General features: G+C 47.1%; 1 protein-coding gene across 7 annotated transcripts in view; it reads left to right on the top strand.

Annotated features, from left to right (window-relative positions):
* CAMSAP3 (calmodulin regulated spectrin associated protein family member 3) overlaps nucleotides 1-17457 on the top strand; it is an 83207-nt gene that overhangs the window by 36600 nt on the left and 29150 nt on the right. For all 7 annotated transcript variants that reach the window (XM_053297607.1, XM_053297605.1, XM_053297602.1 and 4 more), the window contains exon 2: nucleotides 16678-16943. In XM_053297607.1, the coding sequence (XP_053153582.1) occupies nucleotides 16737-16943 (207 nt within the window). In that variant the 5' untranslated portion in view covers nucleotides 16678-16736. The remainder of the gene's footprint in view (nucleotides 1-16677; nucleotides 16944-17457) is intronic.

Raw genomic sequence — 17457 nt, 5'->3', positions numbered from 1 at the left:
TGGGTAGCAATCTCTGGTGCGGATTGACTCCCTTGCTGCTGCTTCATAAAAGTGGGTGTCTTGGTCACTGCTGTGGTGCCCCTGCTAACCCAGATCTTGCTTCTTCCTCCCAGTTTGAGGTTCTGCTCTCTGCATCCTTTCATTCTTCCTGCTGCCAAAGGAGGCACCCTGTGAGCTTTATATTCTTAACCCTAACCCTCAAGATTGCTCTGTAACTGTTGATCTGATGTGAATGTGGAGGAATAGTGCTGATGGTAGGCTAAGTCTGAGGATGAGCAGCATGTGGACAACTACTCTCTCTGGCTGTGGCAAGATGGAGGTCTGGGCCTTTAGGAGAACCCTTGGCAGGGTTGCTAAAAGTATAAGGAGCTCCATATTGCAAACAAAAAACAACCCCCCCCACCCCCCCCACCTGCAGCCAGGAGACTGAAGTGCTGCATGGAAGTGATTAAGGCTGCTGTCCTCAAAGTAAAGTCTGATGTTTGAAGCCTGCTGGACTAGAGGCCAGCCTGAGAGCTTGGAGCAAGAGGATGCTTGTGAGGCTCTGGGACAATGAAAAACTAGACTATGGTCCCCCCTTCCCTTAGGGTAGGCCTTGACGAATCCCAGGTGGCAGAGAGCTATGGTGCCTAGACATTTAACTGTGCTGCCTAGACTAGGATATTCAGAAGTAGAGTTATTTAATAAAATATTTATTTGTCCCAGGCAGCCCTGTTTCTAGGTGTGTTACTTGTAAAGGGGATCAAGAGGTGCCCTTTTACCCTTCCCCTCCTCTGTGACCATTGTTGAATCTGGAAATTTTGTGGAGTGTTTTGTCAAGGAACTATTGCCTGGTTCCTAGATCCAAGTACATTTTATCAAGGCCTGGCTTAAGGGCCTCTCTGCCTAGAAGCAATTCTCACTCTGCAGATGAAATGCGACCACCTCGGAGCTGCCATGCAACAGCTTTCCTGTGAAGCAACAGGAGGAAAGGATTATAGCAAATTGCTGCACTTGGTGGATGTTGAAGTGCCGTGTGTGTGTTTTGGTGCATGTACTCAACAGATGTGTAATTGGGTGACCCGTTCCTTAGCTTGGAGTTAGTGTAAATATGTTATCTGGTCAAACCCAAGTGAGAACAGGTTCCCCTTGTCCCTGCCCTTCCTTGTCATATTGGTGACACACAGACGGTACACAGTGGTGAAGGGAGAGAGCCTTGTCATTTGCCTTGGATGGAGGCCAAAAATGATCAGCCTTGCTCAGCCAGTGCTGGGTTCAAAGTCCAGTGAAGTGTGGAAAATGTTCCTGCTAAGGTTCACAGTGGCTTCATGCTGGAGCCTTAAAGGCCCTTTTTGTCTGCTAGTATAGCCCTTCTGAGCATGACACCTGCTGCCCCATAGTAGGAAATGTGCATGCCCCTATTAAAGGTAAAGTGTGCCATCGAGTTGGTGTTGACTCCTGGTGACCACAGAGCCCTGTGGTTGTCTTTGGTAGAATACAGGAGGGGTTTACCATTGCCTCCTCTCATGCAGTATGAGATGATGCCTTTCAGCATCTTCCTATATTGCTGCTGCCCGATATAGTACCATCGGGGTTTTGAACTGGCAACCTCTGGCTTGCTAGTCAAGTCACTTCCCCGATGCACCATTAGGTGGCTTCCTGTGGCCTTGTTACCACTGGCTTATTTCAGGAGCAGTTGCTAATGGTGGGAGTCATCAGTAGGCCCCAAGTCAGGTGTTAAACTAACAAGTTTAAACGTTGTTGCACGTGTTAAATTTTAGTAATGTTTTTAAAGTGCTTGTTGGCTACCTAAGCCACTTCTTACTAAGCAATTATTCATACTGCCTGCATGTTTTTCTTTATTAGTAAGTAAAAGGATAGAAGCTTTGACTTACAGAGAGTTGGACATCCAAGAAGGGGGCTGGAATATCTTTGGGTCTGGGGCTCAGCTCAGCTACAGGCCTGGGTACCAGTGTTATGTAGGGTGAGTTGGGCCCATTTGGTTTACCCACTCAGCAACTGGTGGCTTCCCCATAACTGGGGCAGGAACTGGCTGACTTTCTACAGGGTTTGCTGGCTGACTCTGTTGTAGATGTTATACACCCAAGACAGTTGCCAATAATTATGTGGTATCATAACCCTGAGGTTAATTCTTCTGTGGGTTTGTATCCCCTGTGTATTGAATTACAAACTGGGGCAGTCCCACCCTCGAGGGTTGTGGCAAGGGATGGAACAGGAAATGGGGGAGGAGTGGGAGTGACTTGAGCAAGGTCAACCAGCTGAAATAGGAGCACAAACCAGTTCGGTGTGTGATCCAGTTAAGTGGTCCTGAGTGTTGCTGCCGACTATCACTATTTCATCATCACTGTTTTTGTGCCTCTTGACTGTTTTTGTGCCTCTTGACTGTTTTAGTGCCTCATTCCAAACAGCAACTTCTTCTGCTGCTAAGGACTCTAGAAATAAAGCAACGTCTTAACATGTGGACAGCCCATCCTTGTATTGCTCTCTCAACCAAACTATTCCTTGGCTTTCAGCACAATCATGCAAAATCTAATCTTCTTTATATATAATTTTCTAAGTCATACCTGTGGCTAATCCCATGTGTGGCAGCTCTTGTGAGAGTTTGGAGAGCTGCTGGATAGCCATGGGAGGGGTGGGGGAAAAATGGGGGCGGTGGCCGGCCAGGAAGCGGCGGCAGGTGGGAGGAGAAGCCTGAGGGAGAGAGAAGAAGCTGGCTGGTCAGCCAGAAAGCGGGTGGGGCAGGGAGAAGAAACAGATGCCTGGCTGGACAGAAAGCGGGTGGGGTGGGGGAGAGAAGAAGCCGGCGCCCGGCTCGCCAGAAATCAGTGGGTGGGTGAGAAGAAGCTGGCTGGCTGGCCAGCCAGAAACCTGCGGGGGTGGGGAGTGGGTGGGAGAAGAGGCCGGCTGGCCCAACAAAGTGGGGGGCAGGTGGGGCGGGAGAAGATGCTGGTGGCCAGCCAGAAAGTGGCGAGGGAGAAGGAAAAAGGCGGGCGGGTGGGCCAGTGGGGGAAGGTAGCGGCGGGTGGGCGGGCCGGCCAGAGGAGCAGATGTTCTGTGCCTGGCCCAGCTAGTTGTGTTCAATATGCCTTACTGGCAACTGAAATACAAAGAGCAACATTAAATCCCGTGGGTTTGGGTTTCACCTGAGCCACTGAATCAGCAGATAAGTTGTTTAACTGAGCAAGACTTTCTAGTCTGCTTGAAATATAGTACACATCAGGGATTTTCAACATTGGGTCCCCAGATTTTATTGAACCTCAACTCCCGTAAAGCTCAATATGGACCTGAAGAGGTGAGAACATTGAGAAGGAAGAGTAGAAGATGCATGGGTCTGGAGGTGTTCCATGCTCCAAGATCCTGAATGCTTTCTTTGTAGAAAGATCTTGGGGTCATTAGTCTACCTCAGCCCAGTGACAGGGTCTGCAATTGAAGCTAGTCTTCCTGCAAATATCCAGGGAACATGTTTTGATAACATCCCTGGCCAACTTGTTTTGTTGCATAGCTGACCTGGAATGTCAGCTGTCCAGTTCCAGACGTTCCAACATATGTCTATTTTGCTGCACTTGGAACCCATGGTTCTTCATTCTTCCTGGACCTGATGAACTGTTGTAATGCTGCTTCTTTGGGTGGATTTTTGTGCTTTTTTCCTACTACAGAGCATGGATTGCAGAGCTCTGCGTTCCAGTCCCTGCTCAGTCATGAAGCTCATGGGAATGGCTGTGGGGAAGTCACTAGCTCTTGAAGCCTAACCAATCTCACCTGGTAGTTGTGGATATAAAGGAAAGAAAACTTCATGAGCACTTCTCTAAGTTCCTTGAAAGAAGGGTAGAATGTAAATGTCACACATTTCTCTTCCCTCACACCTTTTCTACAGTCATACGGTCTCCTTCAACCTTTCTCTGTGTTATATTTTCTTAACATAGGGGTGTGCACAAAACAAATTTTGTGTTCCATTTAGCACTCGGAATGTTTTGTCAAAACAGTGGCCAAGCCAGCTGTTTCAATGAAACAAACTTGGAGTGTTTTGAGTACCACTTTGGAGGGCTGTTTTTCTGGGGAGAGCTAGTCTACCGATTGGGGTCAGTAGGTAGACCAGTCCTCCAAGGTGGGCTGATGTGCCAAGAGGACTGCCTCAGAGGATTGATATACCCACCACATGCTGCGGGTAGACTAGGTCTCCACTCCAGTCTTGGCACATTAGCCCTGCTCGAGTCCTCCAAGGCGGGCCAACGTGCAAAGTCCAGAGCAGAGGCCTGGTCTACCCACCGACCCCAATCGGTAGACCAGCATTCCCCAGAAAAACAGCCCTCCAAAATGGCGCTTGAAACACTCGAAACGTTTTGAGTAGAAGTGGGGTTGTTTTGAGCTTAAAACAGGCCCTTTATCTGAAGGGTGTTTTTGTTTAAAGCTCGAAACACTCGGCCTCTTTTGAGCTTGAAAAGTTTTGACATCCCTGTCTTAACACTTTGCCATGTTCCTCTGAATCTTGTTTTTGCTGTGTTTCTGGGATAGAGCTGCACAGCTTGGGCCCTCCAGCTGTTGGACTACAATGCTCATTATCTTCAGCCATAGTGGCCAATAATCAGGGATGATTAGAGTTGTAGTCCAGCTTCTGCAGTTGTGCAGCCTGCCCCAGAAAGTCCGAGACTAACTAGTGCTAAATAGAAGAGTTATATTATGTGGCTTGTTTCCATTACTGATTTTTTCTTTTAAAAAACAACACACAGTATTGCATTGCCAACTCCTGTTTGGCTTACATGGTTTCAGGAGCTAAGATCTTCCCTGGTGGTGTCAGGGCCTACCCAGTTTTTGTAATTATATATTGGTATAAATCCAACTGTAGTTGCATGCAATAACTAGAGGCCCTGGATGGGGCTGTGCATCCCAACTGCATCACAAGACATATCCGTAGAGTTTGAGGGAGCCTGATTTGAGCATTGTGAAGTAGATGACATTTGCTGGATCAGGGAGAAACGTTTTAATGTATACTACTTCAGTCACATTTATTTTATTGTTTGTACCTCAGTGCTCCAGTTTATAGATATCACTGTATTATTTTAATCATATATGGCAAGGGTGGCTGGCTTCAGGTTTATGGGATCTGGTTTGATTTTCATAAGGTCCACCAACCAGAACCAGGATGCCTCTGTTGACAGGCTCAGTCCAGGAATTTTCCCCCAGTACCAGAACTGAGCACAAGTCTTTTCTCACAAAAAACCCACTCTTGATTCTCCCCCTATCCCGCTCCACAGGCTTTCTTTGTTATGGCAACCTAACTTGTTGCTATAGTTATCCAATTTTCAATATTTTATAGTTGCTAAACTATCTGCTGCAAAGTACCTAGAGATCTATCAGTAGATCCTGTTCTACCTTCTATCAGCTCCTGCTCTATCGTGTTTCCAGATTTTCTAAAGTTTCACGTAATCTGCAAACCTGAACATATTTCTCTATTTTTTTTTCATTCCAGTGACTAATGAAAATGCTAAATGGCATTGAATTTAGGAGAGGCTCCTGAGAAACATCATGTTACCATCTCCAATTTTTTTTTTAAAAAAAGATACATTTGATTTGCTGTTTTGGTTGCATTTGAGTAGTAATAGTTATCACCTAATGGTAGTACCTTTTGATCTTTGTTTCTTCTTTTAAAATACTATAGGGACCTGGAAGAAGTTTTTATTTTTATTTATTTATTTTTACATTTATATCCCGCTCTTCCTCCAAGGAGCCCAGAGCGATGTACTACATACTTGAGTTTCTCCTCACAACAACCCTGTGAAGTAGGTTAGGCTGAGAGAGAAGTGACTGGCCCAGTCACCCAGCTAGTATCATGGCTGAATGGGGATTTGAACTCGGTCTCCCCAGTCCTAGTCCAGCTCTCTAACCACTACACCACACTGGCTTCAAGTTTTGAAGCTGTCAGAGAAGGACATTAACTTGCTATGGTTTTGATCTTCACAAATCCATGTTGGTTGCTACTAATCACCTCATTTTCTTCTAGATGCTTACAGATTTTTTTAAAAAACTGATTTGTTCTAATAAAAATAATAGTAATAGGTTAGGTAGAAGTTAACTGTAACTTCCTCTGTTGTCCTGTTTCCTCCTGATATTCTGACTGCCTTTTGCTTGTTTTGTTAGAACCTCACCTGTCTCGTAAGATTTCTCAGAGTTTATTTTTAGTGGCTTTGAGTGTCTCTGGTTCCTTTAGCTCTTGAGGATGTAGTTTCTTAGGACGTGCGTACAAATATTTAACGACTCTTTTCTTAACCTGATGGCAGCCTTTCCCTTCATGTCTCTTTTATCTAGTTATCTGGCAATGAGTAACTTTTCTAAGAAAACTGAAACAAAGTGAGCAATAAGAAGTTTGGCCTTCTTGTGAAAATGGAATCTGGAAAACCCATGCCTCACTCTCCTGTGATGCTGTATGATTCTTTTTGTCAGCCATGAAGTTGTGTATTCATCCATAGAATCAAGTCCTGTGTGCAATGTCTGACCCCATTCTTAGTGGGGTATGTCTTGTTATGTCAGGTTAGAGTGGCATGAATTGCTAAGTGCTGGCTACTGTAGCCTGATTGAACTGGTGCCAGGGTAGTTATTGGTAGGAATGTGCCTGTCATCTCCTCTTGGTACTTCTCTGAAATCTTCCGGATCTTTCTAACTGCGCTGTAGATGTTTGTGGCTGATGCTCTAATTTTTCCCTGGGTCCTGCCTAGTACTGACTGGTCAGTATTCTCACCTGCGTTTCTTGTGTGCTTTAAATGGTCCAACACAGGTGCTATGGAACTTTGAATTTAGACTGGGTTAAGAACAGTGCAGAAACATTAGCTGTTTTGCACACACAGGTGGTAAAATCAGTTTTAGACATGTTGGGATGCAAGGAGCCAGCGTGGTGTAGTGGTTAGAGTGCTGGACTAGGACCGGGGAGACCGAGTTCAAATCCTCATTCAGCCATGATACTAGCTGGGTGACTCTGGGCCAGTCACTTCTCTCTCAGCCTAACCTACTTCACAGGGTTGTTGTGAAAGAGAAACCTAAGTATGTAGTACACTGCTCTGGGCTCCTTGGAGGAAGAGCGGGATATAAAATGTAAATAAATAAATAAATATCTGTCCTTGATCATTGTCATGGGGGCAAGGCCTGATGAATGCTATGGGATTAGAGCAGGCTGGCTGCGGTCACGGTATTCCAGAGCCCTGAATTTGCAATCTTGTCTGTACAAGCTAAAACATACTTTGAGAACTAATCTAATTATACTGCCTGGCCCAGTAATCATGACTGTAGGCAAATACACGAAAAGGAGGTGCTGTTATATTAATTAATTACATTCATATCCCACCTTTCTTCCATTAGGAAACTGAAGGCAATGTATGTGGGTCCCCAGATCATTGACAGACCTAGACCTGCTTAGCTTCAGCAAGATAACTGCATCATGTGTCCTCAGAACATAGTGCTGATTGCATTGCCTAACCCCAGCTTGTTTAGTCTCTGTGCTGGCTCTTCTGATCCGCAAACTGGGAAGAGACAGAGAATTGGTGGGAAAGAAGTAGTTGCAACTGTAGAGAACTTTACTTGCTGCTGAAAGAGGTTTGGATTCAGTCCCACTCCAAATGGAGTGGAACATAAGATTGCTGCTATTTCTCTGCCGCTCCCCTTCTTGTAGTTGCCTTCAATCAGGTACTATATAGGGCAGCAGTGATACAGGAAGATGCTGAAAGGCATCATTTCATACTGCGTGGGAGAAGGCAATGGTAAACCCCTCCTGTATTCTGCCAAGGACAACCACAGGGCTCTCTGGTCGCCAGGAGTCGACACCGACTCAATGGCACACCTTTCCTTTACCCAGCATACCCACAGTCTGGCATTCTATGCGTTTCAGTGGCTTATTCTCTTGGAATTGGAAAATGGCTGGATTTTGTCTTTTTCCCAATTGGAAAATATATATAATATCTCCTCTATAGAGGAGAGCTGGTGTTGTGGTAGCAAGCATGACTTGTCACCTTAGCTAAGCAGGGTCCACCCTAGTTGCATATGAATGGGAGACTAGAAGTGTGAGCACTGTAAGATATTCCCATTTGGGGATGGAACCGCTCTGGGAAGAACAGAAGGTTCCAAGTTCCCTCCCTGGCATCTCCAAGATAGGCTAAGAGAGATTCCTGCTTGCAACCTTGGAGAAGCCGCTGCCAGTCTGTGTAGACAATACTGAGCTAGAAGGACCTATGGACTGACTCAGGATATGGCAGCTTCCTATATTCCTATGACATCAATGGCACAGTACTGAGAGAGTGCAGCATCAGCTTCTCTCAAAATGCAGTGCATAACCATTTTGAAGGGTGTGGCAATCTGCATAACTTTTACTTTCTCATACCCAGCAGTCCTTTAGACCAGGGATTCTCAGTGGTGGGTCCCCAGATGTTATTGGACTTCAACTCCCATAATCTCCAACCAAATGCCACTGGGACTGGGGATTATGGGAGTTGAAGTCCAATAACATCTGGGGACCCAACACTGAGAATTCCTGCTTTAGACTGTATGAGATATTTTTCCTATGGGGTTATGTGAAATAAAACATTTAAAATTGAGATTATATGGGCATCCCATAACCTGATGCTCTTCCTGACAACTTTTGTTGCCGTTCAGCTTCCACATCCTTAAAGGCTGTTTGTTGTGCTGTCTGTGTGAAGGATTCTGGTCCCTGTGCTCTGAGCCTGAGCTGCATGACCTTGGTTTTCTGGGGGTGGGGGGAGGTGACTGATGTTCTGCTTGTTTTTCTCTCTAATCCGGCTGCTTGGCTAAGTCTCTCACATGTGATTTTCCCCCCAAAAGGGTTTCCTGGCTTGAGTTAATTTTTTTGGCCTGTGAGACGCATGTTGCTTTCTGCCCTTTGCATACTTCAGAGTACTAAGTGCCCCCATCTTTATATGTGGCCAGCCACTTCTGGCACTTGTTTGATATCAACAATCCTTTAAGCTTGCAATCTGATTGTGTATTTTTTAAAAAAAAAAATACTTCCTGCTTTCTAACAACAACAGAACTGTATTCATTTTAGACCAAGTGTGCCTGACAAGCCCCTTCAGAACTCGACCCTTCCTTAGGTCTCTGTTTAGACCTTGTCTACACAAACAGCAGAAAGTGGCAGTAGTGTAGACTGTGCTACTTTAGGCATGTTGTCAGGGCTACAACTTTTGGATCCCTCCCATGTGAAAAACAAACGTTCTTACCTACAAACAGAGAGGCTTATCATGGAGAGATGCTCTAACCTGGCCCCTGTGTTCTCTAAAATTCTACTTTACTTCTTGAAAATTTCTTTTTTTAACATAAGGGAGCATTTAAAGATGCGAAGCTCCACATACAATGTGGAGTGGCACAGCTTATTTTACCACCAGACTCAACCATCTTTTTCTGCTCCGTGTGTTGATCCAGCCTCCATACCTGGCTGTTACTGCTCCTGTGACAGGATTCTCCTGGCTAATATCGGAGTCAGTGAAGGCTCTTTTTTGTGATCCATTCTGATCCTGCTTCCATGTTGACCACAGATCCCTGTTGCCTGCTGCTTTGAGTGAAAACAGCCACTTTGCCCACCCCTTCTCCAACTATGTTGTTGGTTGTGCTTAGAATGGAACCCATCATGTTTGACTGTTCTGTCATGACGGCAGGTTCCATCTTTATTTTCTTCTTGCTGAGTTTTCTGAGGCTCTTGATGTTATGTTTTGCCTTTTGAAGTTTCTGCTTCTTCAGTCCTATCAAATAGTTAAATCAAATAGGTTGACCGTGGGGTCCTTTTTGTCTAGGCTGCTGACTGGATGAGTACTTTAGAGGCTGTGTCTGGGAAGTGTTCTTCAGTGAGCATCCTTGTGTGATAGCAAGGCCATGTTCCTTCTCTCTCCCTAGGTCAATGTCACTTCAGGCCATAGTCCTTGAACCGGGAGTCCTTTACTGCACATTGAAAATTGTTGTCTATGTGTGGCATCCTGTGCCAGAGACATGTTTTGTATGGCTCTTCTACTATTCCTGGGATGCTCTTGTTGTGTGTTGTGCGCAAACCCCTGCAGTTTCATCGTACAACAAAATAGGTTTGTTGAGTCCTATGGATATCTTGCAAAAGGGCTGAGAAGCGGCTGTTTTGTGTGAGAGATGGAGGGACTCTCCTTAGCTCATCACCTTTCTGGTCATACCTGTTGGAAGGGGTGGGAAGAGCAGAGTCTTGGAGCCAGGGCTGTGAATAGCCAGCTTCTTCCAGATTGAAGAAGATTGGTTATCTCTAACAAATGTGTTGGAGTTGCCATTTCTGCACATTCTCATGATTACTTAACATGGATTCGTCAATGCTTGAGGTGTTGTAACCATCCTCTTGTTCATAATTCTTTGCAACCCTACAGCCTAAGGAGTGTTCTATGAGAGCAGCCTGAGGGCCCGTTTAGAGACTAAAATATGCTTCTAGGGACGAAGTGATCAAAAGTGGAGTAATTGCATGGGGAGGGTAGCTTTAACCATTTCCTGATCACGATTTCCCGCCTTGAAATTCCTCCCTCATGACTGCTCCTGCAGGGTTTCAAATGTGTGCTTGCAAGGGCAAATGTATTTGAAAACCCCAGGTTTAGGGCAATTTGGAGCAGAGAATGGTAGGAAAACACTCTTCCCTCCCGACTCAATGGTTCTCTGCTCCTGAACTACACCATCTCCCTCACCCCACAAAGTGACAAAGTCTGCTACAGTACTTCGAAGAAGAAAAGCTTTCCATTTAGTACCATGTTTGAACAAACCTGATCTTGGGAGTAGTCTTTACTCATCTGGGTTAGCTGACTGTTGGGACACCTCTCTAAACTCAGTTTGCAGCAATGGGAGAAAAGCAGTCAGAGCCTGAGAGATTATTACAGAGAAGCTGGTGCTAGGAGCTAAGACTGCAACCTTCTTCTTTCCAGCCTGGGGGATATCCACTCCCCTTCACCAAATTGCTGAGCTTGCTATTTGAATGGTGGTTTCCTTGCCCCATGTCATGTCTCTGCTGTGATGATGGATTACTTGAAGGAATCAGCAGGGTACCACTTTATTAAGTTTTAACCAGCATTTTCCCTAAAACCTGTGGGCTCAAAGCTGTTTACAATTGTGGGATGTTCTGCCTCTGTTTATGGATAACTTGTCTCAAGGACAGTTTTCTCTTGTGTACACTTTGTGGTCAGTGGCTACCTGTGTGACTCTAGGTGCTACCATACTGGGAAGTTGCGTAGCATAATTTTTCTTGCCAATTAAATGTGTTAAGGCTCATGTTTGCTGGCTGGGGGCAAGGGAGGGTAGTTGCCTTGAACATAATTGTTGGGAGAGCTTGTTTTGTTCTACTTAAAAAAAAATTCAGTCAGTAGCCCACATGGTGCCATAATTTCTGTCATGGGAGTTGGATTGTGCCAGATTAGCATCTGAATAAGGACTGCATGTGGGTCTGGTGAGGCCTTTCATCAAGCAGTCCCTTAATCTGTTGGGTAAAAAACCCCACCGTGTTTGCTTGAGCCTGATAGGTCAGGCCTAAAGTCCTAAGTGTTTGAGCAGCACCCATGGAAGCTTCTCTCTCCTGTCTTTTCGGGCCTTTGTCCTTCCTGCCATCCATGTTTGTTGTGGTAAGGAGCACTTGGTTAAAAGCTCCTGGAGTCCCCCACCTACTTTGGGGTGGTTTTAGTGGACATCCCTTCACTGTCTACCCTCAAGCAGACACACTTCACTCTTATGCTGATGAAACTTTCCATAATGGAAAGTTCATTCTGCACATGGAGCATCGTTTTAAGTTTCTTCACAACTGAGACTGTGGCCATTGTTCCCTGCTATGTGGCAGGTGAATAATTTCCAGCCTTCACAGCTGAAGTGGTCCAGCGCAAGGAGCAGGATAGAATTGTTCTCCACACATGTGCCACCTTGTAGCCACACTGTAGTTGGATGTCTGAACTGAGTGTGGCCCTGCATACTAGTGTGCTCTTATGGTTAATCCAGCTGTTGTTGTTGTTGTTGTTGTTAGTTCGATTTCTATACCGCCCTTCCAAAAATGGCTCAGGGCGGTTTACAAAGAGAAATAACAAACAGGGGGAAACAAGCAGAAGGTTGCCGATTCAAATCCCCGCTGGTACGCCTATATTGGGCAGCAGTGATATAGGAAGATGCTGAAAGGCATCATCTCGTACTGCGTGGGAGGAGGCAATGGTGAACCCCTCCTGTATTCTACCAAAAGAAAACCACAGGGCTCTGTGGGCGCCAGGAGTCGACACCAACTCGACAGCATGCTTTACCTTGAGGAAGGCTCTGTTTGGCAAGCTCAGCTCTTTCAAGGTGGACTTGCTTTCCTGTCTGTTGCCTGTGCTACCACCCCACCACTGCTGCCCTGCTATTGCTTAACATTCACCTAGTGACACCTTACCCTCTCCTTGTCCAGAGGTAGAGGATTATCTGAACTGAGTTCTTGTACTCATGTTGAACACTTTATGGTAGGCCTTGACAAATTTTCTTCAGATCTAGAGGCCAGTTCAAAAATTTAGGAGCCAAACAATAGTCATTGTGGAGGAGGAGGGTAAATGGGCTTCTCTTTATCCCTTTTACAAGTAACATACTTGGAATGGAAACAGGGCTGCCTGGAACGAATAAAGATTTTATTAAATATCTCTACCACTGAATATCCTTGTCTGGTCCCCACAGATAGATTTCTAGGTGCCTGAGATTTGTTGGGCCCTGCTTTATGGATCTGAGATGCATGCTCATGGCAAAATCCCCATCTCACGGCAAACTTTGACCCTTCCTGAAGGATGAGGAGGAGACTCTGGGTTGGCTTTAAGGAATCCCTCCCAGAGGCAACTTGCGCTCTACAGTGCAGCTTAAGAGACAAGTACCGATTGGGATGCTCTCTTCAGCAATAGCAGCTGTGCTTCAAGCCATGGGGGTAAATGTTAATGGGTCTTCCTGGGCCTCAGGGAAGGAGTTATGTTTGCGGCACTTGTGCTACTCTAAACTGAGCAAGGGAAGCTGGGTTCTAGGAAGGGCCTTTGCAGCAGCACCACACTGGGATGGTGCTTTCCACTTGGAGCTGCTTAGATAGAATTGGCTGCCTGAGCTAGCCCACAAGGACACTTTCCTCCTGGAGTGGGAGAAGGAGGGTGGAGGTTTCCTTCAGACTGGAGTGAGGACAGATAGTGATGGACCCCAGGATATCACTGGGATTTCCGGCTGCCACTATTAATATCTGCTCCAGTCTTAGCCTGGGCCTGCCCTTATACAAAGGTAATGAGTATGAACGAGGATCAAAGGTAATGAGTATGAGCGAGGGCAGTCCTTGGAGCTGCGTTGCTTGTGTGCCTGCTATAAAGAGCAAACTGCCCATCTTGGCTGCCTTTGTATAAAAGGACGCATAAGGGGTTAGTGGTGGCCTTGCTGGTCTTGAGAAATGACTAGCGCATGCAGGGTGGTGGTGGGGCCAGGTACTCAGAGCCATTCATCTCTGGACTGGCTCCTTTTGCATTTCCTTAATTGCTATTTTACCGAGGTGGGCTCTGCTTTGAGCTTGGTACAGGAAGAAAAGTCTGTGTTCTCTGCTTGAAAATGTTCTCCACGGGGAGAAGCTTCAGCTCCGTCTCAGCCTGTGGCCTCTGTTACCCCGTGCTCAGATACTGTCTGCCCTGCCTGTCTCTTAATCATGGCATGTGGTTCTTTCCTGACACAAGCTATGCTGTAGGACCCCCCCTCTTCCCCCTCCCCCCCCACCTAAGCATATCTAACGAGGGACTTCTGTGCCTCCCTCCAAATTGGGCTGTTCCCAATGTTGCATACCCTGAGGAGTTGGAGGTGGGTGTGATGGGCTCTCTGCCAGGATGGGTGGATGGTTGTTTGGGCTCTGAGCCATGGGGTGGGAAGGAGCCGGGATTGTAGCCACAAGTCTGGTCTCGTGCACTTGTGGTTGTGATCAGGTGATGCTGAATCAGCTGGCGAAGCTGTTCCACCTGTTCCCCTTGTGCGCACACTCTCTCAGGAATGTCCCGTCCCTCCCAGCCTACTCACTGGCAGGAGCTGACATGTAGGTCTTGAGTCTCGTGGCCTCACCTCTTGAGGAAACTGCCAGCAGAGCGTGTGCGTGTAAGCCCTGGCATTAACTTTCTGTCAGAGAGAGGCTAATCGGAGTTTCTTGCTCTTCCCGTACCTGCCATTCAGAACCTGTTGGAGGCCTTGTGGGAGGAGCTAAGTTTGCAATGTGCATTCCCAAAAGAGGAAAGGGAAATCTGGGTTGCAACCAGTTTATTATTGAGCCTGGTTTCCAGTTCCCACTAGATACCACTCCCAAAGCAAAAGGTTCCATCTGGCATGCCTGACTCCTGGTCTAACCCATTTAACACTGTTTTCTTCTTGAAACCCTGGGACAGAACACAGGGTGCCTAGGGTGCCCCAGCCCCCACATCACACTGTTCCTTGTAGTAGTAGTAGTAGAGGCCGTAGTAGTAGTAGTAGTAGAGGCCGTAGTAGTAGTAGTAGTAGAGGCCGTAGTAGTAGTAGAGGCCGTAGTAGTAGTAGTAGTAGTAGTAGTAGTAGTAGTAGTAGTAGAGGCCATAGTAATTTTTAAGGACTGGATCCGCTTTCTATCCTAAGCTTAGAGTGGGTGAATGTGTCTGAGGCTGCTGGCGTTAATTAGGCTACCAGGGCAGATAATTAAGTTCCTTCTCCTATGGCTGGATGCCAGCTTCAGCAGTGGGTGCCCCTAAGCTGTCTGTCAGCACAGTACTTGCTTGGTGGGGTGTGTTTGTGTGTGGTCTGCTTCTGTGAAGCTCTGCTTTCATCTTCTGTCCTGTGTGCCTGTGACTCCATTTGGAGTCGTCCCCAAGTCGGATACTCCAGCTTCCAGCTCTGCTTCTGGGAGCAGCCTGGCTTAGCTAATTCCCCACCCCACAGTTATGCATGCATGTGTGGATGTATACTTAATGGTGCTTGGAGCCATGTACTGCGAAGGCACACAGGGATTAGTCTCACCCTTGCCATCTCCATCTAGTCTAAGATACTGACTGGAGATATGGAACTGTTTATTTCCACCCCTGGCTCATGCTATACACCTCTAGAGGAAGGGGATCTGGGAAGAGAATATGTGTCCAGATTCCCAGGACCTGCTTATCTATGTAGCTGTTGCTCTCCTAGAGGGCCCAGTAATGGAATAAGTATAACTGGTAACAAATCTGTGCATTATGCTTTGGCTTCCTATCCCAAGTTTTTGGGTTTGAGATTTTAGTGCATTCTAAATAGAAGTTTACCCCGTAGCTGATATTAATAACAACTTATCTTTCCACTAAGCAGTTCAGGGCAGTGTACGTGGCCCTTCTTCTCACTGCTCCCTCTATCCTTGCAGCAACATTTTGAGGAAGGCTAGCCACCTAATGGTGCAGTGGGGAAATGACTTGACTAGCAAGCCAGAGGTTGCCGGTTCGAATCCATGCTGGCACGTTTCCCAGACTATGGGAAACACCTATATCGGGCAGTAGCAATGTAGGAAGATGCTGAAAGGCATCCATCATCTCCTACTGCACGGGAGGAGGCAATGGTAAACCCCTCATGTATTCTACCAAAGTCAACCACAGGGCTCTGTGGTCGCCAGGAGTCAACACCGACTCAATGGCACACTAGACAGATATGGTGATAGTGACCTGGCCCAAGGTCACTTGGGTTAATTTTGGCTTATTCCTGAGTGTGTAGGATGCAGCTCAAGTGAATGAGTTCTCCATAGCATTGGGTAGAGTTGGAGGGAAATCCTCCCTTTCCTATAGGACTCAGCAAGTCCATTTGGGCAGAGGAAGGGGATGAGGGCATATCCCCTTCAGTTGGCCCTCGAGGACTGTCAGGGATGTAGCCTAAATTATATCAGGCCACTAACCTACAGCAGGTCTGTGGCTATTGAAAAAGGGCAAGGGGCACATATGGCGAGGGCTCAAATTATGTGTGTGGATGCCAATGTGAGGTATTTATAGCTGTGAGTGGCATCTCCTTGGAGCACCTGTGGGGGCTGCTGACTGAGAGATTCGCCCTAATGCAGAATCGGGTGGCTCTGTTGCTTGCCTGATTCCTCCAGCTTGGGAGGAGTGGAGATTCTAGTATCATTAGGGATCCCCACTGGCCTTGGGAGCTTGAAGGTTGTGCGGGATTCCCTTCATCTTGCATGTGTGGGCCTGAGTCAGCCTCTGTGGAATGACCTTTCCCCTGTAACCTAGGGGTGAGGTCTGTGGGCATAGAGGAAGACAGTGGGAAGTTGGGTAGGCACTGGGGGCCCCTGGAGACAATAGGCAGTGGCTCAACAGGGCCTCCTCCTAGTTTTCTGCTGAAATTAGTTTTCTGCTGAAAATTAATTAGTTTTCTGCTGAATTTGCATTCTGTCCTTCTTTGAAGGAGCCCCAGGCAAAATGTGTGGGATTTTTTTCGTTGTATTCTCACAGCAGTCTCGTGGGTAGGTTAGATTGAAAGTGGGTGCCTTGCTCAAGCTAAATGGGGGTCTGAGCCTGGGTTCTTGCCTCTAAACCCTGTACCTCACGGCTTTGGAACAGAGATGGTGGCAGGAGGTGAACAAGGCTGCTGAGGATCAAGTTGACTCTGGGGTTTGGAACATGGAGGACACATTTGTGGTATTTTGGGGGGGCTGAGTGGGTATGAGAAGTAAAGTGACCGATGGTCTCCTCTTTTCAGAGCACGTCCCTGCTGAGCTGCGTGAGCCATTCTATACAGACCAGTATGAACAGGAGCACATGAAACCTCCCCTCATCCGCTTATTGCTCTCGTCTGATATCTACTGCCGTGCCTGGCGCCAGGCCCTCCCCTCGGGCCCGGATGGTTCTCCTGCCCCCAAGGATAATGCCGCCTTGCTGCAACTGCTGGCTCATCGTGGCTTGGTGCCCACCTTCCAAGATAAGCCTGTCAAGGAGGCTGACCTGCACCACAAGCCAATCAGGCTGGTAAGTCTGCAAGCAGGCCATATTTCCCAGGGATAATACTTTGGTTTGATGTGCATGTTGGTGGCTCTTGTGGAGGAAATAGGGTAGATACTTGGGCTGCTTGTACAAATGCAGTGAGGAGAGGGATGATTACTATTAAGATTACCATCTCAGTAGTTAATGATGGAGGGTGCTTGGTAGTGTCCCATTCCCAGAATTAACTGGTAGGGTCATTCTTCTAAATCACAGAGATGCACTGGGTTGGCTAGGGAATGGTGCGTGTGTAGGGAGACTCAAGTTTAAACAGAGGCGTAACTAGGGAAAATGGCGCCCGGGGCAAGCACTGAAATCACGCCCCCCCACCCCCCCAACATAATACATTATACTTAGGTTTTTCCTCACAAGTGCCCGCTGCCGCCGCCAAGCCAGGCCACTGACTGGCCGCCAGGCGCCAGCAAAGCAATGGGGGGGGGGCGCAGGTGGCGCGGAAGGGACCGCTCGTGGGGAAGGGGGCACCGACGCGCTCCCTTGACTG

Source organism: Hemicordylus capensis, chromosome 2 (assembly GCF_027244095.1).
Source record: "Hemicordylus capensis ecotype Gifberg chromosome 2, rHemCap1.1.pri, whole genome shotgun sequence".
In the NCBI taxonomy this organism is placed as follows: domain Eukaryota; kingdom Metazoa; phylum Chordata; class Lepidosauria; order Squamata; family Cordylidae; genus Hemicordylus; species Hemicordylus capensis.
Note: the sequence above shows the minus strand (reverse complement) of the source record. Positions and strands in the feature narration are given on the sequence as shown.